Source organism: Microtus ochrogaster, chromosome 6, assembly GCF_000317375.1.
Source record: "Microtus ochrogaster isolate Prairie Vole_2 chromosome 6, MicOch1.0, whole genome shotgun sequence".
Classification (NCBI taxonomy): Eukaryota; Metazoa; Chordata; class Mammalia; order Rodentia; family Cricetidae; genus Microtus; species Microtus ochrogaster.
In genome coordinates, this window is record NC_022013.1 from 30,112,908 (window position 1) to 30,135,967 (window position 23,060).

At 38.8% G+C, this 23,060-nt stretch overlaps 1 protein-coding gene across 1 annotated transcript in view; it reads right to left on the minus strand.

The window, feature by feature from the left end:
- Crb1 (crumbs 1, cell polarity complex component) overlaps nucleotides 1–23,060 on the minus strand; it is a 241,606-nt gene that overhangs the window by 116,396 nt on the left and 102,150 nt on the right. Inside the window, exons 2-5 of the mRNA XM_026779634.1 lie at nucleotides 18,507–19,082; nucleotides 10,527–10,722; nucleotides 7,092–7,231; nucleotides 672–854 (exon numbers count right to left, since the gene is read on the minus strand). Of these exons, the coding sequence (XP_026635435.1) occupies nucleotides 672–854; nucleotides 7,092–7,231; nucleotides 10,527–10,722; nucleotides 18,507–19,082 (1,095 nt within the window). The remainder of the gene's footprint in view (nucleotides 1–671; nucleotides 855–7,091; nucleotides 7,232–10,526; nucleotides 10,723–18,506; nucleotides 19,083–23,060) is intronic.

Below are 23,060 nucleotides of genomic sequence, written 5' to 3' on the forward strand. Positions count from 1 at the left end.
AGAGAGAGAGAGATATATAGAGAGAGAGAGAGAGAGAGAGAGAGAGAGAGTATTAGAGTATTCAGAGTCAAAAAGATGCCACAGAGCTGCCAGAGGGGAAAGATGTGAGCTGCCAGCTGTAACCTTGCCAGTAAACCACTAACCTCATGGTAAAATATAATAGAAATGGGTTAACCAAAGATATAAGAGCTAGCTAGCAATGTGCTTAAGTGATTGGCCTAGCAGTGATTTAAATTTTCTGATTTAATTAGAGTTTCTGACTGATTATTTCATGGCTTGGGCAGCCTGGAATGAACAAGCAGCCTCCTACTACAAACAAGCAGCCTCCTACTACAACCTGGCATTAGAGAAGTTCCCAGAAATCTCCAAGGATGTCCCCAACTAAGACTCTAAACAATAGTGAAGAGGGTGCCTGAACTTGCCTTGCCCTGTAGTCAGATGGACGACAATCTTAAATGTCACTATAGAACCTTCTTCCAGCAACTGATGGAGACAGGGGTAGAGACCGGCAGTGGAGCACTGGGCTGAGCTCCCAAAGCCCAGCTGAAGAGTGGGCGGAGCAAAGAGGTCAAGACCATGATGGGGACAGCCCAAGTCTTCTCATCAGCGGTTTAGTTATATCCACCGCTGTCACTAAACCCAGGAGTCGGTACCCATTTCATTAGCCTCACCTGTGAATCCAGGCTGACAGAGACAAACATAGCCCGAGGCTCCAAGGTAGCTGAAGGAGGAAGGCAGGCCAGCAATGTGTCCATACACAGCCTCCGAGGACAGTTCGGCACACTCACCCCCGAACTGGCAGGGGTTGCTGCTGCATTCATTTATGTCCGTCTCACACAGGGCACCTGTGTAGCCTGCAGGATGAAAGTTCAGAGAAACTGCTGAGCCAAAGCTTGGGAAATGCCAGGCACTTGTCTGAGAGGAGGCTGACCACTGTGCTGGTGCCAATTAGCAAGATGCCCACCTTCAAAAAGCTAGCGGGGAAAGCCGATAAAGAGGATGCTACATGGAAATAGATCCTAGCAGCAATGGATCAGAGATACATAATAAATTCTAGAAGTTGTATGGTTTTGTTCAGTATTTTTAGAAAGGTTTCATTAGTAAGGCTTGAAATAAAAGGGAATTTCAAGATAACTATGATTTGATCTGAACACCGCATGGAAAACCGTTTATACCAATTTAGCAAATAGTCCTTTTAAAAACGAACCAGAAAAAACTGGTACCAGCATATCTCTGTGACAGACTTGACTCCATTGTTTTGGGAGGATTATGGGAGGACTTTGAAACTCTGGGCTGTTTAGCTTTCAAAGCTTGGTGGGCTGTTCTGTGCGAGCTTGGATTATTAGAGTACTGAGTGAAATGCAGACCACAGAGCCTGTCTTGTGAACTTTCAGAGGGAAGTTTGCAAGTCTCTTAATGACTGCTTGCTATTTTGAGTTAAGATTCTGTGGTTCTGGTTAACCAAAGGCTGAAGGTTAACAAGATACCAGAACAACTGAAGTCAAATCTTTGCTTTTCTGGAACAATCAGTGCTGGACACCTGGAACCGAGACATTAGCGGTGACTAACAAGAGACCAGCATCATGGAAGTGACATCCTCTGGGAAGTGTTTCCTTAGAGGCAACACACTCAAGCTGTGCTCCAGAGGTGACTAAGATTATATACTATATGCCTGCAGCCGAACTTGGTAGTTTAAGAGTCACCCAGGCGGTACTGGTTTTGATGTCATGAAGGGTCATAGAGAGCAGCTGAGGCTTGGTACTGTGTGGCATGGCTGGAGTACTCGAAGAAAGCCCAGGAGAGGCTATTGGGAAAGTAGCATAGTTGCAGCAGATGCCAGCATTTGGGAGATGTCAGTACCATGGCATGACAACGGAGGATAGCAGCAGGTATGCAGTGAAGCCAGCCAGAGCCTAGGAGAAGGTATGTGTTTTGCAGCAAGCAAAGCCAGAGAAGTGACCCAAGCCCTTCATGAGTGCATCCCAGATACTGGACATTGAGTAGATTTACTTTGATGGAGTTTTGTTTTGCTTTGACATGCATGATTTTTTTGAGACAGGGTTTCTCTGTAGCTTTGAAGCCTGTCCTGGAACTACCTCTTGTAGACCAGGCTAGCCTTGAACTCACAAAGATCCACCTGCTTCTGTCTCTCAAGTGCTGTAATTAAAGACATGTGCCACTACCACCTGACTGTGACTTTGATTTTTTTAAAAAATTTTTTGGATATATTTAAAGAGAAGGAAATTTTAAAGTATTTGAATTTGTAAGGCTGTGGAACTTTTTAAGTTTATAAAATGTTTTATATTGCGGTGTGCATATTAAAGTGTGATCTTGGGGATGAACAAGAAAGGAAGGGTTGGGGTGAAATTGTGATGTGCTTTTGTGTCAAGTTGACAAGGGGTCAGTTTCTACTGAGTTTTATGCCAACTTGCCACAAGTTAAAGTCATCAGAGCAGAGAGCAAGCCAGTAAGCAGCATCCATCCCATATATCTCATATATCTCAGCCTCTGTATAAGGTTCTGCCTTCAGGTTCCTGCCTGCTTGAGTTCCTGCTCTGACTTCCTTCAGTGATGAACTAGACGTGGAAGTCTAAACCAAATAATCCCTTCCTTCCCAAGTTATTTTCATCATGGTGTTTCATCACGGTAATAGAAAGCCTAAGGTACCTCTTAAAGGTCAGAGTTATCACCTAGCACACAGAAGTATACCTTCCTGGATTCAGGTTGGTCATTTCATTATGGACAAGGATTTAAAAATAAGTGGCTTACCACTTAATAAGAAACTAAAATATTTAATACAAAAGAAATTTCCCTATGCAATTTGATTCTCTGTCTTTACAGACATGTGAACCCATAAAGGCATAGCTTTATTGTGTGTGGATAGAGCTTTAACATGAGAGAATTATATTACATGTAGCCTTTCATGGCTTGCTTTGTTTACTCACTGTTTACTCTAAGTTCCTAAGACATATCTAACTCATAATGTCTAGATACCATCAGGTGTCCCCAAATATAGCTGTACCCCAGTATAAGCATTCTTTTACAGGTTCTGTGTGTCTGGGTAAAGTCCTGAGTTGAGACCTGAAAACAGAACTCATCTGTTATATTCTCTTTTATAATTGTAGCCAAAATTGACAGATGCCACAAGAGTATCTGCACAATTGACATATCACCAGCAAGTGGATCTGAATGTCTAGTAGGCATTTTCCATCGCCAAATGTAAGTTTTCCCAAATACTTTGCTGTAGTTCCATTTTTTCTAGTAACCACCTTGTGGGGTATATTTGGTACTTAAAATGTTTTGAATCTCTTTCCTGTGTTATGCCTCAGGAGGATTTTCTTATTTGCTTGTAATGTGTGGAGTGCTAATCCCCAAATGTAAATTTAGTGGAACCCAGACATGATGTTGGTGGCTACAGAAATAGCACCAGCTACTTTGTAAGCTGGTGAGACACATGTATGAAGTCTTTCCAGGGACACCAATTCACAAGACAAGTGACATCTGTAATGTCACCTTAAGTTCACTGAGAACCTTATCTTTATCCTAAATCACACAATTTGAAAATCAAACCATCTTACTTTTTCATTTTAATAACAATGGCTTCTTGTTTTCACACAGGATAAAATTCAACCTTAACACAATGTAACTGCTCCCTCAGTATATGGGCTCTTTTCATCCCAGCACCCTCCTCATCCAGCTCTGTCACTTCCTCCTCGAGGATGCTTTCCACCCCACAGCCTTAACAATGCTCCCTCCCCTTCTGGGAAATTCTCTCCCATGCCTTTACTTGGTCAACTCTTCCTCTGTTTTCAGACTTTACCTCACAATACATTTCTCTCTTGTTCAGATCACGACACAATAAGATGCCTTGGTTTTCTGTCATGTTCCTCAGTCTTTTTCTTCCATTGCTCTTTTGACAACATTTAATGATGTGTTTACTTGCATGTATAGTTGACTGCCTCAACAGATTGTGGGCTCCACATAAACAGGACTGTGTGTATTTTATTCAACACTCCACTACCCAGCAATACAGAAATAGTTGACCTTCAATCAATGACTGAGTGAGAATAAATAGTACTAATTAATGGTTAAAATGACAACAACTTAAATTATAACTGGCTCAGTGCATAACTAGAGAATTAACTATTGATGAGCCAGTAATGAGAATGCAATATTATTGCTCATTTTGTAGCTCTAATAAAAACCTGAGTGGATCTTATTTCAAATAATAGCCACAATATAAATCCTCTTGCACCACAGTCTAATATATTTATTTCATGTAACCCTTGGGACCCTTCTCAACAATCTGAAGAAGAAACTTGAGCATTGGATAAAGGAAATAAGAAACATGTCAAATAGAGACCTCACAACTCTTACAGAGAGCAACTTAATGAGCCCTTGGAAGCTCTTCGTCAAGAATGCCCACTTTTGAAATATTTCTGCTTCATGCTTACATGCTTTTTAAATGTTACTAAACAGTAGTTTTCACAATAGGTTGCTATGCGTCAGGACTTTCTGAAAAAAAGAACATGGCTCTTTGTAATATTGTTTGTGTTCTAAGACTCAAGCTCACACATCAGCCAAGTTAGGAAGAGATTTAGAACTATAATAAATCCTTCCCTGCTTTTCCGGCTCATGCATTATCTCATTCAATTGGGAGGGTGGCGGGGGGGGTGCTGATTTATGTGTTTGCCAGTCCTGTCCACACCGCCAAGACTCTGGGGGGATTTTAGTTGCTGTTCTCTTTAACCAGATATAAATAGATTCCTTCAGTCAAGACCACGATCAATATTTTTAACAAGTTTCCCTATAAATCTCTGTACAAAGAAACAACATGATACCAAATCAGATCCTCTGGGATTGTGATTTTTATTTTTTGTTTTGTTTTTTCCACATATTCAATAACATCTAAGTTTCAGGAAAACTTCTGTGATAAACATTTAAGTTGATGGATACTTCTGCAAATTATTTACTTTTGAAATAAGGACTAAAGACAAATGTAGCCATGATGCTTACCAATGTGTTTTTTAGCACAACTTTTACAGTCCTTTCTAACTTATAAAGTAACTTCTAGTATTAAATCTCATTCTATACAACAGTAAGCATAGGGTATAAAGACATTCTTACTTTTCTATCTAGGGTGAACCACCATTTACACAGTGACCTCAGATGGAAACCCAGATTCTTAACATGCTGAAGCTTCCCATGTCATTTACCTCCCACAAAACCTTCCTGGCCACTGTGTTAGTGACTTCTTCATAGATGTGATGAAAATACTTGCAGGAACAACATAACTGGCAAAGGAGATCTTTTAGATAAATCAGAGGCTTCCAACCCATCACAGTAGGAGAAGGCATGGGGCAAGTGTCTCTGTTAGGGGTTATAAGAACATGTGGTGGTAAAGGCTAAAGATTAGGAATGATCTTTGAAGAACTACTTCTTGTGCCCCACTTCTACCAGCTGGGCTGCACTTTTGAAATGTCCTATTGAGTTTGTGCTGTGGGGGACCTTTTCCTTTCAAACCATAACAATGACCCATCCTCTCTTCCACATCTTACAACTGCTGTCTTAGTTCTGGCAAGTGACTCAGTTCTGTTTCAAAATCTCTTGCATCTTCAGTTTTATTTCACTCAATCAGCTTCCATTAAGCTGTAAGAGACCTCTTTGTAAATGAATAGGTTGGTTTATGTCTCTTAGTTAGGTTTACTATTGCTGTGAAGAGACACCATGCACAAGGCAACTCTTAGAAAGGGAGACATTTAATTGGGGTGGCCTGCTTAGAGTTCAGCCCTTTATCATCATGGTGGGACATAGCCACGTGCAGGCAAACATGGTGCTAGAGAAGAAGGTGAGAGTCCAACATCTTGGAGGCAACAGGACATGGTCTCTTTCACTGTGAAAAGCTTGAACATACATGAGAACTTAAAGCCTGTCTCCACAGTGACAAATTTCCTCCAACAAGACCCCTCCTACTCCAATAAGGCCACACCTCCTAATAGTGTCATTCCCTTTGTGGGTCATTTTCTTTCCAACCACCACAGTATGTAACTTCCCTGACTCATAATTTGTAAGGCAGACAAATATCTCTGAGATCTGGCTGCCATTTGTCCCATTTCCATCTTCCTGACACCACTCAACATAGTCAAATGGTCTTGAACAATCACCCAGAGATCCACAGCAGGACAGGTCCCTTTCTATGTGCTCCTAGCACTTGACTTTTTCTTTCCGTTCCCTTCTTCCTTCCCTCCCTCCCTTCCTTCCTAAAGTAAGCTGTATTGCTTGGTGCTAGTCAGGGCACGGAATGATCAATCTCTTATTTTTACCAACTAGTTAGTGTTTACTGAGTTTTTTTATGTTTTAAGCTGAGCTAAGATCTTTATATTTATTACTGGAGTTGTTTTCTAAAACAACTCAAGGAGGTGGATATTATTATTAACACCTTTCTTTTATAAGTGAAAATCCATCTGAAGAGTGCCTAAGATATTTATCTGAAGTTCCTTGTCAGTGAGTCCATTTATGATACATATGCAGGCATATTTTCTAAATGGTAATATTCACTTTAATATAAGCTCATTATAGTATCTTAATGTACCAAAACTTATATTTTTATATACTATATATCTATTAGAATTAGATATGCCCCATTTGCTCCCAGATTATGAGAGATTGACTAGCTACATGAATTATGAGATTGACTAACTGCATGAATTGTCCAAGAGACAAGATAAACTCTTAGAAAGTTCATACATTGGAGTATTTTCTTTTGTATTTCTGGTGTCTGGAAATAGGTAGATAAAAGGAAACAATCCTAGTGAATGTTTCTTCACGAAAGCTATATGAAATTCAACCTTCCATTGCTGTGTTCTGAACCTAGAGAGTTCTAGTCACTGGAGCTGTGGTCCCTTGTCTTACACAGTTTAGAGTATAGTATCAATTCTGTGTAGGCGATGAAGAATTCAATATAATAGGTAAAGCTGAATAAAGTGTTGGCTTAAAGCCTTTGGTGGAAAGAATTTTTTAGTTCAATTTCTATAAGCAATGTGTTTCTAGTCTGAGTAAAAAGAAAAAAAGATAAAGAAATTGTCACTTACCAGGCCAGCAGTGACAAACATAGCTGTTAACAGTGTCTTCACATGTAGCATTATTATGACAAGGCTTTGACCAACAAAGAGGCATCAAGGTCTCACAATGCATCCCCGTGAATCCACTACCTGTGCAGTCGCAGTGGTAGCTAGATAGTAAATGAAAATCTCATGTCAACTCTTGGTCATCTTGAAATAAACCCTCTTATTCTGTCTCTATTTGCTCATTAACCTGACCCCAATGGCATAGCTTCATACTTACCTCAAAAGTACAATGGAGTTATCTCTGAAGACCGGAATGGTTGTGTGTTTCCATAACAACGCTTTGTCATTATTGATTTAAAAATGACAGTAAAACTTCATGCACCATTATTTGGAAGCCAGTTTCACCATACATAAACTGAAGACTTAGGTCATCAGATCATAGTGATAATTAAATATATATAAAAGAATAAAAACATCATCTCTACTATATCAGGGTAGTAGGTTATTATTAAATGGTATAGTAAATATAATTATTAGCATTTTAAGATAGTAGGTAATGATTTGCACCAAATAAGGTCTATTATAAAAATTAAATTTTTTCTTAATAGAAGAGCTCTTAAGTATATTGTGATTATGGTGTATTTTGCTTTTTAATTACATGAATATTTTAGTTTTTCTATCTCCAATTATTATGGACTAAAACTATCTCAAAATTTAGTTTGATGGCATGAATTGTTGAATTTTTATAAATAGTAGGTTCTTAATATAGGTGATGTCTACTCAAGGATTTAGTGTTATGAAAATTAAAAGTGGATCTGCATTCTTAGGTGAAAAAGAAGGGTGTTTTGAGGGAATGCTTTAGTCATAGAACACTTGTAAACCATTCCCTATGGCTATGTTTATTTATCACCATGCATAGATACTGGGCTACTTAAGACTCTAGAAATGGCAGCTTACAAGGGACATAGTTTTTATGTCTCAGAGAGTTGGGAAAAATCTGTTCATGACTTTGTTTGATTAAAAATATTAAAAAAAAATAAGGCCAGGAAGATGGACCAGCACATGTAGGTCCTAGCTGTGTAAGCTTGGGGTCTGAGTTCAATTCCCAAACCTACATAATGAGGAGTGAGGGAATGAACTTCATGGAGTTGTCATTCCAGAACCTCCACATGGGTCCTGTGACCCAGGCACCCATTCTCTCTCTCTCTCTCTCTCTCTCTCTCTCTCTCTCTCTCTCTCTCTCTCACACACACACACACACACACACACACACGCACATGCACACTACTATTACTACTACTAATAATAATATTAATAATGGCCTGTAGAGATGGCTCAGTTGTTAAGAGCATGCATTGCTCTTCCAAAGGAACTGAGTTCGATTCTCAGTACCCATGTGAGGCGCTCACAACCATCTGTAACTCGAGCTTCAGGGAATCTGATACCTCTGGCCTCCTTAAACACCTGCACTTACGTTCACATTTCACCAACACACATATACATACACATAATTAAAAAGCAAATAAATACTTAAAAGAACAATGCCACCTGAAGGCTAATGATTAATAAGATGTTAAAAAGTAGTAATATATTCTATGTGCGACATTAGAGGCCCATGTCCTATATTAAAGGAGCACATCCAAGTCTCTAGAAATGGAGATCACATTTAAAAGCTCCTTTGGTATGCAAGAATCAATTTCCCTTGTGAATTATAGGAAATATATTAATTTTATTGTGTAAAAATAAACTCAAACCACATTGGTTGATCCTCACAAAAATTAGATATTAGGAGGCATAACAGTAAAACAAAGAAATGAATCATGCCACCAATAAGCTGGGTGGTGGTGGTGCACACCTTTAATCCCAGCACTTTGGAGGTAGAGACGGGTGGGTCTCTGTGAGTTTAAGGTAAGCATGATCTACAGAGTGAGTTCCAGGACAGGCTCCAAAGCTACAAAGAAACCCTGTCTCAAAAAATAAAATAAAATAAAAGTAGAGAATAAAGGATGAAGGTTTCCAGCCTGTCAACATTCCCATCAGAACCCAAACCCCTGTGTTTTCTGTGTTGATGCTTTTTAGAGAAAACAGTACGCATGGCAGAGAGCTTTCATTTCCTTGGAAGTTTCAGTCATCCTAACATTCCTGTCTCTGTAGTGTCCGGTTAGCTGCCGCCAGGAGTATAGACTCCCTTCATAGACTCATTGATTGTTTGCAAGGAAAAGTGAAATCAAGACATAGAATATGATTTAAATTGTGCTTGATATTTTTAAAAAGATTTTTTTCACTCTCTCTGCTCTATTCAAAAATCTTATTATCTTATTAACTAACATATGGACATATTTGAAGCACACATGCCTTTCATTACATTCATTTTGAGTTCTAGTCATTTTGAAATTAGATTTGAAGTAAGTTATGACTTTCTTTATTTGTGTGCTCTTGGGAATTGAACCCATGGCTTTGCACACACCAGGCATATATTCTACCACTGAACTAAATCCTCAGCCCCATGTCTGATTTATTAATAAGAGGAAAAATGATTTTATTTTTACTTTTACAAGAAATTAATGATATGAACTCATGGGAGCGTCTAACATCTCTTTACTCCAGATTCTTTATTAAAATTAAGAAATGGCATATATTACAATCTGGGAACAGTAATGCTCACCATCATTTCCACAGGACTGCTATCAAATGAGGAAATTTCTAGTCCAATGCTATCAAATATTGTTCTGCACTTACAAGTCTGTATTCATGGCTTAAGCAAGTGCGGGAATTTCTTTATAGGGCTATATTATCTGATGTGAACTTAGCTATCACTATACAAATTAATTATATTTATCACACAAAGATGTAATGTAGTGTTGCCCTTTCCACAAATTCCAATGAGAAACTCATATTTGGAGGTGAATTGAGTTATACTTTTTGATAATTATGCTTTCTCTATAAATTCACTCAATTTCCCCAAACACCTGGAAAGCCGAGATAGACCAATTTAATATCGGTGCTCTTGTAGCAGCCTTTACAGATGAATTCGGAAGGATTTATTTTTCCATTTGATTTATTTGCTTGTTTTCATAAATATAAACTTTATATTCACAATTTTAACAATTGATAGCCTTGCTTTCGCATTTTCCTTATCTGTAACAGGTTTATTACATGGAGATTAGGTGTTGGTACTTTTCTATGATGTATGTAGTTCTCAACCATTACAAGAGTGTCTTGGAAAACCTTCACTCAGTACAGATGTCCACTAAATACACATATATATATTATATATATTTAGTATATATTTATTAAATATATGCATATATACATATATTTAGTAAATCAGAATGCTGCAACTTTTCATTACTTGGTGTAACTTGCAACAAATGCAGGCTGTGAGAACTTGAAATTTGCGACAGTTATAGAATAGTGCTTAGTCTCTGGAAGCCCATCACTCATCCATAGAACACTTACCCGTTTTCTCCATCCACGCATAGACCTCCATGGAGACACGGCTGACTGGCACATTCATCAAAGTTGAACTCACAGTGGTCTCCAAGGAATCCAGGTGCACAGTGACAGAAGTAAGCCCCGAGAGCATCCTGACATGTGGCGCCGTGCAGACAGGGTTGGGATCCACACTCATCAATTTCCAACTCACAGTTCACACCTTTGAGAAAAGCCAGCGCACGAAGCCAGAAAAGTTTTAGCAAAGTGAAAATATTTTAGCTGCTTGGCAATACTTTATTTACTAAAGCACTTGTCAAATGCTATGTTACCCAAAATAATTTTCCTCCTCTATTCTAATTGCTCTTAACTCTGTGTGCTTGTGGGAAGTTGCAGAGAGCAGAGCAGCTGTCGCTTGAGAGAACTGCTGCCTGCAACAGCTTGTGGCATTTTTGTCTGTGGAAACAAATAAGGTATTTTTAGAGCAAAGTTATTGTTAACTGTACTTTTGTTGGAATACTAAAATGCACTGTTGGTTTTATTTTCTTTCATTATTTTGAAACACTTGGTTTGGTTCGGCCGCACACAGAAGAGCGGGTAAAAGCTCAGGCAGGCTGGGATGGTGTCTGAGCACAGGCAGTCACTGGTTGTGTGTTCTGGTTGATTTGTATAGAAACTTTAACAGCACAGAAACGGACTGTCTGTGCTTACCCATTCTGTACGACTGTGCCTCTAATCCAGGATAACAAATCACGCATTAAAACATCAAGAGACTTCACAGTGGCTCCGAGGTAGTGCCCAGCTTGACTTTGTTCTCTTTTCTTGATCTAAAATTCAGTAGAAACGTTCCAATAATGTCTTGTGTTGTTTTTTTTTTAACTTTTATTTTGTTGAGAATAAAAGCATTCTATCAGTAAAAATGGAAAATTGTCCAATAGCATTAGGCCCGCTCTCATTTACTATTCCCTTTGTGACCCTCAGAATTCATTACTGGTGTCCCTAACCACCCTACCTCCTCACCACTTAATATGCAAACCCTAAAGAATACAAATATTATTATGCCAATATTTTCAGAAAGTTTTTTAATAGCTTCTCCTAACATCTTCAGAAAAGTGAAGTTTTTTCTAAAAGTCAATTGCAGCTTCTAACAGATGGAAGCCATACTGCCTGTTGTGTGTGCTTGCAATGAACTGCTCTGTCCCCACATGGATGTGCCCTTCCTAGCAATGCCTCATTCATTACCCTCTACTTCCCAAGAGATAGGTTGAGTGGAGCAAGATTCTGGAAATTACACGTAACTGCTTATTTAAACGTCTGGTGCTACCTCACCATCCACCCAAAATGCCCTATAATATCAATGCATTTATCATATTTCTTACTCCTCTGCCTACAGAATGGTGACTTCTTCAGTGTCAGAGTCTATTATTTTCTGTGGTATTTGGTATATGTTTTTGAACAAAGGATATGATCAACTAATTTTCAATGGATATTTGTTGCAACTGTATGGTAATCTGTTCCTTCCCCCCTGAACAATGAGCTGGTGAACCAGGGAAGAATTTCCAGGTGCTTCAGTAAAGCTGGATGTAGTGTCCCACAGGAGCAAGGAAGTCAATTAATGGCTTTGACAAAAATTTAAAACAAATCATGTGTTCTCAAGGACTGTCCTAAACTTATGATACACATTTGGAGATATTTGTCCCTTATTATGCACCTTTTGACAATTGGGGATCCGTGTTAACATTTCTGTGCTACTAGATAACACACATCATATGCTATCAGTGTGGAGCAGGTCTCACACAACAGGCTAACCACATCACTCACTGCAGCAGGCAGAGAGCACGTGACATGGGAAGGATGGCCATAACAAACCACCCTCAACACCTTGCCCATTATCTGCAGGGCCCATGCTTTGAAAATCACTGTGCTCCAAGTTAATTATGCTAAATTTCAGATTCCATGCAATATATGTGATCCCAATGCATTCTATGCTTCTTCACAATAAGAATTATGTTTCCTAGTTATGGGCTCCTTATGTAAATCCACTATACAGTTATTAAGGCTTGTCTATGACATGAGTGCCTATGCACAGCGTGCAGGTAGATCTCAGTTCTGTTGCTGCTGGAAACACTCTGGTCCACCTTCACACTTGCATGCAACGACAAAATTTTAACCAGAATGCCAATAAAGCATACTTGGACTTCTTCCTTTCTTAGTTAAAGCTCCTTCATTTCCTCCACTTGTCTTATTGTCCTAGGTAAGATTTCAACTAATATGTCGAACAAGAGACTGGAAGTGGGCATCATAGAGTTCTTAAAAGATGAAATAAAAGGGCTAAGAAAAAATCTAAAATATTTAATGTAGTGATGAGGCAAACAGGCCTGATTTTTGTCCCACCCAGCTCCCGCATGGCTAGCTTTACACTCGAAATAACAACACACAAATTGTATTCATTTAAACACTGCCTGGCCCATTAGTTTTAGCGTCTTATTGGCTAATTCTCACATCTTGATTAACCCATTTCTAATAATCTGTGTAGCACCATGAGGTGGTGGCTTACCTGGAAAGATTCTAGCCTACATCCGTCTTGGGTCGAAAAATCAATCTGACTCAATTCCCTTCTTCCCAGCATTCTGTTCTGTCTATTTCACCCACCTATGTTCTGACCTATCAGGCCAAGCAGTTTCTTTATTAATTAACCAATGAAAGCAACACATAGAAAGAAGACCCACCTACATCAATTTAATGTCTTGAGATATTAGGAAAATTCAAATTAAAACTTCCTTGAAATTTTACCTGAACACAGTCAAATGGCTAATTTTAAAATGATCACAAATGAGTATGAGAAAAGGGGGAGCTTATTCACTGATGGCAGATGTGCAAAATCACTCAGCCTCCTTGGGGAGGAGTTATGTGGATTCTCCAAAAAGATAGACATAGGTCTACTTTATGATATAGCTATACCACTCTTGGGCATGTACTTAACGAACTCCAAATTCTAGTAGAGAAATATCATCTCATCCATGCTTATTGCTGCTATGCTCATGATAGTCAGGAAATGAGAACAGCTTAGACTCCCACCAACTGATGAATGGATAATAAAAAATGTAGTACAATTCCATAATAGGGTATCATCCAGCCATTAAGAAAAACAGCATCATGAAATTTCCAGGTAAATAGAGAGAACTAGAAACAATCATTTGGAGCTAGCTGAGACCCAGAGCAACACAGGCTGAATGTTTCCTTTCATTTATTGAGATTAATTTTGGATACTCAGATTAACATGTTTCATTTGGAGTATCCATGAAGGTCAGAAAATTCATAAGTAGTAATGATGGTAGTACCCTATTGCTGAGGACACCACATACCCAAGTCAGAAAATGAGGAAATTGAGTTGTAAGTGACCTAAGAGCTTCATTTCTAATATACAGCTTTCATAGTGATTAACATCAGCCACAGTCATACCCAGCTAAGATTTCTGCGAGCTACAATAATGAGTGGCCAGGTAAGACATACCCACTGTTACAACAGTGGTGTGGATGTCATGGGAGTAATCACTTGCTTTTGTGTGGTTGTCTTAGCTTCTGTTCTTGTTTCTGTGAAAAATTACCCTGACCAAAGCAACTTAAAGAAGGAAGAGTTTTTGTGGCTTCCGGTTCAAGGGTACAATCCACCATGGCACCAGAAACTTGAGGTGACTAGACATATTATATATGCAGTCAGGAAGCAAAGAGAGGTAACATATTGAACATATTGAGTTCAGCTAGCTTTTTTGTTGTTGTTGTCATCCAGGACCCAAACCCACAAAATGGTGTCACCCACTTTATCATGGATCTTTCCACCTCATTTTCCTTGATAAATATATTCCCTCACAAGCATGGTCGGAAGATAACCTTTATCAAAATAATCCATGACAAATGTGCCTGGAAGCTTGTCTTCTAGGTGAGCCCAGATCCTGTCACAATGACACTGCACCAGCAACATTAGCATCACATGGGGACTTGAGCCTCATCTCAGATCTGTGGAATCAAATACTGTATTTCCACAGCAAATTCCTCAGGCGAGATGGATGCATGCTAAAGTTTGAGAGACGTTGGTACACATTATATGTTCATTATGTTGAAAGTACCATTGGAAATTTCAGCACATGTTTTTATTAGAGGCATCAACATTTCCCTAGGTAAAAATAGTGTGAAAATATTCTTTCTTTGAAAAATGGTAAGTGAGCCTTCTTCCTGGTCACTATCAAGGCTGCCTTTTCCTTTATCACCACAATAACTCTTCTAGGTAAGACCCTAAAATTTTACACTTTCTAAACTATGAACTAAATTTCATTCTTAAAATACAACTTTTTTTATTTATGAAATAAAAATAAATATAAATATTTATATTTACAAAATAAAAATATTCATTATGCTTAAAAGTAAATTTAATATGTACCTTATATGTAAAACTTAAAATTATGTTACTCTTATTTTAAAATAATTTATATACTAAAGATCTATTTTTAATTTATTCATTCATCCATCATTTCATAACTTATTTTTTGTGTGTATGTAGGTGGTTTTTATATGTATTATGTATGTAAACACATATAGGTTTATAGGAACCAGAAGCCAACACAGAGTATCTTCCTGGATGCCTTTCCATGTTTTTTTTTTTTTGAGACAGGGTCTCTCATTGAATCTAAAACTCACCAATTGGCTGACTTGGCTAGCTAAGGAGCCCTAGGGAGGTTGGGATTACAGACAACAACTATGAATTGCACAGATTTTTACCTGGGTGCTCTGAGTCCAAACTCAGGTTTTCATGCTTGCTCTGGCAGGCACTTTACCAACTGAGCCATCTCCATAGCCCCTCAAATATTTATTTTATAATGAAGGAATGGAATATTTTCCTATAGGTTTCTTTCACTGAGAATTTCAATACATGTTTTTACTTGATTTTTATTATCCAATTGTTTTATTATCCAATTGGCTTTTCCCTGCCCTCCTACAACTGTTTTCTAATACTGCAAGCATCTTAATGGAAAAGGTATACACTATTAATTTCATCAATATAAAGAGGACTTCAATTACATAAAGATTTGTTGCATAAACTTAAACTAAAACTAGACAAATGCTCCAGGTCAAAGTCCTTTTCGCTAAAGAAACCTTTAAGTACTCACTTAAGCTTCAGCTGTAGCTGATGCTCATGCAAACAGACTCTCTCCTAAGGCTTCAGTTTGGCTCAGGCTCAGCTCATTTTCGCAGCCAATGAATCACAGCTCGTGAAGTGCAATGGAGTGCACAGAGGATTCATGCAGCGTGAACCCTCTCCACATGCTGTGGCTCCTTCCCCCATCCTACCTCTCTGTCTTTTAAAATTTACTTCCTTTTCTTGCTTTGCGGCTCACAAGCACACAGTGTTTTTTTCCACTCTGTAAACCCGGTTCTTTATGCTCACTCTAAACTCAGATACGGCACACAGCAGCTGGGTCACTGTAACAGTGTACAAGATTCATTAGAAGATCTAGGTAGAGTCAGGGAATGCAAGAGCATCCATGTTGAGTGTTCATGCTCTTCTTTCTCCCTCATCAACTTTGGCTTTTCTTAATTCTACCTGTCTTCTCTGGGATTTCTGGTAATTGGTCCAGACTACCACAAACATCAGTATTGAAGGGACAGCTATGATGTAAACCAACAACCAAAGTCTTTATGTTAAGTTCACATGAACTTAATTTCTGACTCCCATTCTTAGATATTATCAATTAAATTTGACCTTCTGAAGATAGGATCTGGACATTTCTGTTCCACATTTCTGGATAATTGGTATTCAGGGATGAGAGCCAAGATAGGCTACCAGAACACGGCTACTCTACTTCGGCAGGTGACCTATTCATTACAATCTGGTGGGGTTACTTGTGGGAACACAAATGAAAACAATGGCTCATGCTCTTCCTGATTCTATTGGGAGCAAATAGTTCAACAGTGAGAAGCAGTGAGGCATAAGGCCGCCAGAGTCCCTGTCTGGATGCTGATCTAGCACAGGTTACCTCAACTGCCATGAGTCTGCAATTCTAATGGCTATGTCTTATCTAGAAGATGGCATTTTGCAGCCCTTCTCCATGTCTTCCAGCAATTATTAGCTCTCTGACCTCTTTTCTAAATGTTCCCTGAGCATTAGAAGGGATGGGATAAATGTTATATTTAGGGCTGAACATTAATTAAAATCTTTTATATAGCCTAAATTTAGACATAAAGAATGTCAAGAGTATATTCAAAAATGGAATTTTTTGAAATTTTACAGACAATACACGTCTCTCTACAATACTGTTTATTGCATGATGTCTGTTCTGGGCTCAAAACAACCAATGTTCTTTGCCTGATAAACAGAAATGTAACAAGTTTACTGATAAAATGGTATCATTCCAGTAATGCTTTATTTTTCTCTTGTTTTCTAAGCAACCATGCAGATTTTTATAACTCAGACTTTTATGAGCCACATTTAAAATGTAATCACAAAATAAATTTATATGAAATACATATACGGTCGAAAGGATCAGGACTCCTCATAGTTGGCTAAGTTTACTTGGCTCCAAGGATACAGTCAAAGGATGGTTTATTCACCATCGTTGAAACTTTGTAAGCAACTGATGTGATGTACTATTATTGTCTTCTAAACAATGAAGTAAGAACTGGCTTGCTGCCATTTATCTGCTAGAGCACACTTAAGCACCAGAACCTACCGATTTATACCCTGCTTTCCTAATAGGGTACATGAAGTATTGGGCTTTGGGCCATAGATGGTAGGGCTAAGACAGGACTGAAGAAATAGAAGGGATAGAAAAGCAGAACTATCTGATTCTGAAAGTGACTCCATGAAGCCCATAGACTGAATCTAAAGGTACTTGTCATTCTTGTTGTTTTAAAGTTTTAACTTATTTTCAATTGAAATAATTGTAGATTTTTATGGACATAATGTTGGAATGTGTGTATGTGCTGTTTATTGACCGAATCAAGCTAATCAGTACAAGCGTTTACTGTTTTTCGTTCTGTGATGAGAATACTTAGAATTCTTCCTATGGTTGTTTGAAATATACAGTATAACCAAGTATAGTCCTCAAGCAATAGAACCCTAACACTTACTCCCCAGCTGTCACCTTGTACTCATTTACCAACATCTTCCCTTTCCTTGTTCATGCTCCAGCCGATGGCAGCCACCATTCAATACCCGATTCTTTGTGTCAGTTGTTTTAGATTCCACATAGGTCTGGCCCTTTGTGCCCGGATCTGGCCCTTCGTGCCTGCATGACTTCACTTAACATAATGTCTTCTAGTTTTATCCAAAATACAGCAGAAGCAGAAGACAAGTGACTGAGAGATACATGAAAAGATTTCCAACATTTCTGATCACAGAGGAGTACCAACTGTGACATTATCTTACAACTGTGATATTGGCAGTGTTGAAAATAATGCATAAAAGTAAATGCTGAGAAAGCTTTTGGAAAAGGGACCTCTATTTTATTGGTATATTATGAATTTTAGAAAACAGTATAGAATATTCTCAAAAAAAACCCCTGAAAACTAGTTTACCATGTGATCAAGTTACCCCACTACTGAATATGTAGCTTAAAATATGTATAACATGTAATATATAATATGCATTGTCTTCTCTCATTCACTGACACACTATTTACAATAGCCAAGATATGGTAGCAACCTAAGTATCCATCAATTGATAGTGAGGTTTTATTTAAAAATGGCATCTATACACAAAAGAATACTACTTAACATTTGTGAAAACTGAATCTAAGCTTGCAGCTGTGTAGAACTTTTACTGAAAAATTAATACATGCTCACAAACTCAGCAAATTCACAAGGTTTTCAGGATTTAGTAAGCTTTCTATCTAGTTATTAGTACCTTCTAGAATTTGACCGTTTTCATAAGTGATTAGACATACATATTATTGAATATAAAAGGAGAAGTAAACCAACCACATATTCAGAGTACTGATGTAATTGCACTTACCAGAATACGCTTCAGGGCAGACACAAGTGTATCTCCCTATCTCATTGAGACACACAGCCTCATTCATGCATGGGTCAGAAACACATTCATCTACTTCCAAGTCACAGTGCCTGCCTTGGTATCCAGGCACACAGAAGCAGGAGTAGCCATTGATCCCATCCTGGCACACAGCCCCGTTGTGGCAAGGGCTAGAAGCACACTCATTGTGGTCTGTCTCACAGAACTTTCCAGCATATCCAGCAGGGCAGATACAGACAGGGTTCTCGGGGTCTTTATGGCAAGTGCCTCCATGTTGGCAGGAGTTTCCCCCACAGGAATCGGTGGCAGTGACACAGGTCAGCCCGCTGTACCCAGGAGGACACTGGCACAGAAAGCTCCTTTCTCCTGCAGTATTCACACAAGTGGCATTTCCTTGGCAGGGACTGGAGAAACAAGGGTCCTTCACATCATCACAGCCTTTGTCCAAATCGTTGTCTATGTCTGAGCAACAATTGTCTTGTGGAAAACCCTTGCATGTAGAATTGTTTGGGCAAGAATTCGAGAGGCACTTGGTATTGTTTTTATTGCAAGATGAATCTAAAAGGAAATATAAAATATCAAGATTAAATTTACAAATGGTTGAGGGTAGAATTAAAGAACACCCTTTCAAGCATATTCATTATCAAAACACATCACTGGATATGTTCTAATGTTGAGGTTTAATTCTTCATTGATCCAGAAGTTTTCTATAATTCGTAATAAGAAACTAAGATGGGGCTAGGGAGATGCCTCAGTCAATAAAGTACTTGGCTTGCAAGCATGAAGGTGCAAGTTCAATCCCCAGATTCCATTTTTAATTAATTAATTAATTTATTTATTTATTAAAGATTTCTACCTCCTCCCCGCCACCGCCTCCCATTTCCCTGCCCCTCCTCCAATCAAGTCCCCCTGCCTCATCAGCCCGAAGAGCAATCAGGGTTCCCTGCCCTGTGGGAAGTTCAAGGACCACCCACCTCCTTCCAGGTCTAGTAAGGTGAGCATCCAAACTGCCTAGGCTCCCACAAAGCCAGTACGTGCAGTAGGATCAAAACCCAGTGCCATTGTCCTTGAGTTCTCAGTAGTCCTCATTGTCCGCTATGTTCAGAGAGTCCGGTTTTATCCCATGCTTTTTTAGACCCAGGCCAGCTGGCCTTGGTGAGTTCCCGATAGAACATCCCCATTGTCTCACTGTGCTGGAGAGGTTGTGGAGTAAGGGGTACACTCATCCATTGCTGGTGGGAATGCAAACTTGTGCAACCACTTTGGAAAGCAGTGTGGCGGTTTATCAGGAAATTCGGGATCAACCTACCCCTGGACCCAGCAATACCACTCTTGGAATATACCCAAGAGATGCCCTATCATACAACAAAAGTATATGCTCAACTATGTTCATAGCAGCATTGTTTGTAATAGCCAGAACCTGGAAACAACCTAGATGCCCTTCAATGGAAGAATGGATGAAGAAAATATGGAATATATACATATTAGAGTACTGCTCAGCAGTAAAAACCAAGGACTTCTTGAATTTTGCATGCAAATGGACGGAAATAAAAAACACCTGAGTGAGGTAAGCCAGACCCAAAAAGAGGAACATGGGATGTATTCACTCATAATTGGTTTCTAGCCATAAATAAAGGACATTGAGCCTATAGTTCATGATCCTAGAGAAGCTAAATAAGAAGGTGAACCCAAAGAAAAACATATAGTCATCATCCTGGATATTAACCTTCATCAGGTGATGAAAGGAGACAGAGACAGAGACTCACTTTGGAGCACCGGACTGAAATCCCAAGGTCCAAATCAGGAGCAGAAGGAGAGAGAGCACGAGCAAGGAACTCAGGACCCCAGATTCCATTTTTAAAAATCAAGGTTTGATAGCAGACACTTACAATTCCATCACTAGAGAGGTAGATTTTTGGGACTCACTGGCTAGTAAACCTAGTCAAATCAATGAGTAGCAGGTCAATGAGAGACCCTGTTTCAAAAGGGGCAGATGACACCTAAGGAGAAACATCTGAGGTTGTCTTTGACCTACACGTTTGTGCCCACATTCACACTTGTGCACATGCACAAGTACACAATTCAAACACACACATGCACATGCATGCATGCATGCATGCACACATGCACACGTGAACAGGAAGGAAAACGACTTCACATTTCTTCTGTGTCTTCCTTTCCTCAGGTCTAAGTGCAATTGAATAATGAGAACCAAACACTGCTAATCCCCCCAGCTATTAGGAATTCTGATGCCTGCCTTCTCTTATGGAAGACTTAGAAAATATTAGATCACTTACAAAATCATCTGCGAGTCAGTTGCTTAACAGAAACACATACTTAAAAGAATTCTGTTTCTTGGTTTATCACTAGCTGTTTAATCAGCATCACTATTTTATGCTCTAAAAAACAAAACGTAGAAAAATGAAAAATAATAAAAATCCTGGTTATCTAATAGGATACACTGCATTAAACATTCCAGGACTTCACACATAGCTTTTTTCCATCACACAGCAACACAAAATAGCTACATACATTTCACAGACCAAAAAAGATAATGTTCCACTGCAAATATATTGAAGCCAAGGGTACAAACTTCATTTTCCTGAAAGCTTCTCTGTTCTAAGAATCCATTTTTGAAAATACAGCTGAAGTAATAGCCCCAAGAAAAGCAATAATTTTGCGACTCACTCTAAATTGATTGGATACACTTCTAGTTTATCATCTGAAGCATTGCATGCTGGAGGATATAGAACATTTTAGAACTCCTCAGAAGGCCATGTGTGACGATGCCTATAACCCTAGTGCTTGGTAAACAGAGGCAGGTCTCTGTTTGATACCAGACTGAAGTATGTAGTGAGACACTCACGCTGGTGCATGTGTGTGCACACATGCACACACACACATACACACACAAGAGGAAGTCATTTGTAAATCAGAGTTATATGCCCAAGTACACTCGTAATTTAGTTTGATGAGAGGAAAGTATTTAAGTACTCACAGATTCAAAATGTACTCTTTTGAAATTTTAGGAAGATTCTGGGGGAACATGAGTGAAAATGACAGGGAAACCAAAAAGAAGACATTCATTCTAGGAAATTCTGTCAGGGATCTAAGAAGACAAAAACAAGCAAATTTTACTAAAAAAAGAAATCCCAGCACCCCAGACGTGCCATCAGTATCAACATTAAGCAGACCGGAAAGTGGAGCCTCATGAGGGATGTGTCAGAAAAGAAAAACGCAGCGTTCTGTGTATGAGGCAACAGCAAGTAAACAGACCAAGCCTAAAACGCAAAACAACTTTCGTCGCTATTTATTTGAGGGGAAATGCTAAAAGCTGGAAAGGAAATTAAACCATTGAAGGTCGGTAAGTAAAAAAAGACTGAAGAGAAAAGAAAATTACAACTTATGAGACTAACACTCTGCTATAAAATAACAAAAAGCTGTGATGGATATTGGGAGCAACAGAGTTTAGTGGTGAGTGTGTGTCCTGGTGAAGAATTAAGTCATCTTTCCACAGTAGGATGCCGAAATTTTTATTTTGTTTTGTATTGCTTTGCTTTGAGACAGGGTCTCTATATCTACATAGTCCTGGCCTTTCAGGAACTCATTATATAGACCACACTGGCCTCATGGAGATCTGCCTGCTTCTTAAAGGTGTGTGCAACCATGCACAACTAGAATACGGGTACTTTATTTATCTAAAGATGAAAGAAATGTTCAGGAAATATAAATAAAATCAAGAAGAAATTTTTCGGTGTGATTCAAGGAATTTGTCCTGGAGTGTGCACCTCAGGCACATGAAGCAGATATGTGCTTCCTCATAACTATCCCCGGAGATTCTGAAAGGCTTACCGAAATAAATTCGATAAAATGTTTGCAAAGCAAACCAGGTGGATCTAACTACAGTCCGCACCCTGTTCCCATTGTTCTGTTTCTGTGCACACTGAGACATGCTTTCAGTGGGGGTCTGAGCCTCACCCCTTCCTCCCCTTGTGTAAGGTACCACTGACACCGTCTATTGTGTAGGTTTGTGGATGTGCCCCTAGGTGCTAACAGGTTTTCCTACAGAAGCAGTCAGCATATATGCACTAACTAATGAGAACTATTATCTGTCAGAAAGAAAATTCTATTTTTCAAATTAATAAAACAACTTCAGTTCACTCCATTTGATTCAGACTTGAACTCTTTCTGTCTTTGCTTCCACAATGTTGGGATTAGAGGCATGTGTCACCCTGTCTGGCTAACCTAATGCTTTATTGAGATGAACAAATTGAGTAAATAATTAAATAAGCAGCTAAGGAAACAGAGTGAAGGCAAAAACTAGGATGGGTATCCATGACCTAAGGATCATGGTCACTCCAACTTTTCCACGATACTTGAAGCAAAAAAAACTCACGCGTGTTCTTCTATGCCTGGCTCACTACATTCTCTCAGTGAAAATAATTATCATTTCAATAATTACTATGCTTTAGAAACAGACTCATTAATAAGATTTAAATTGATCATATAAAGTTGATTATTGTCCTCTCAAGATCT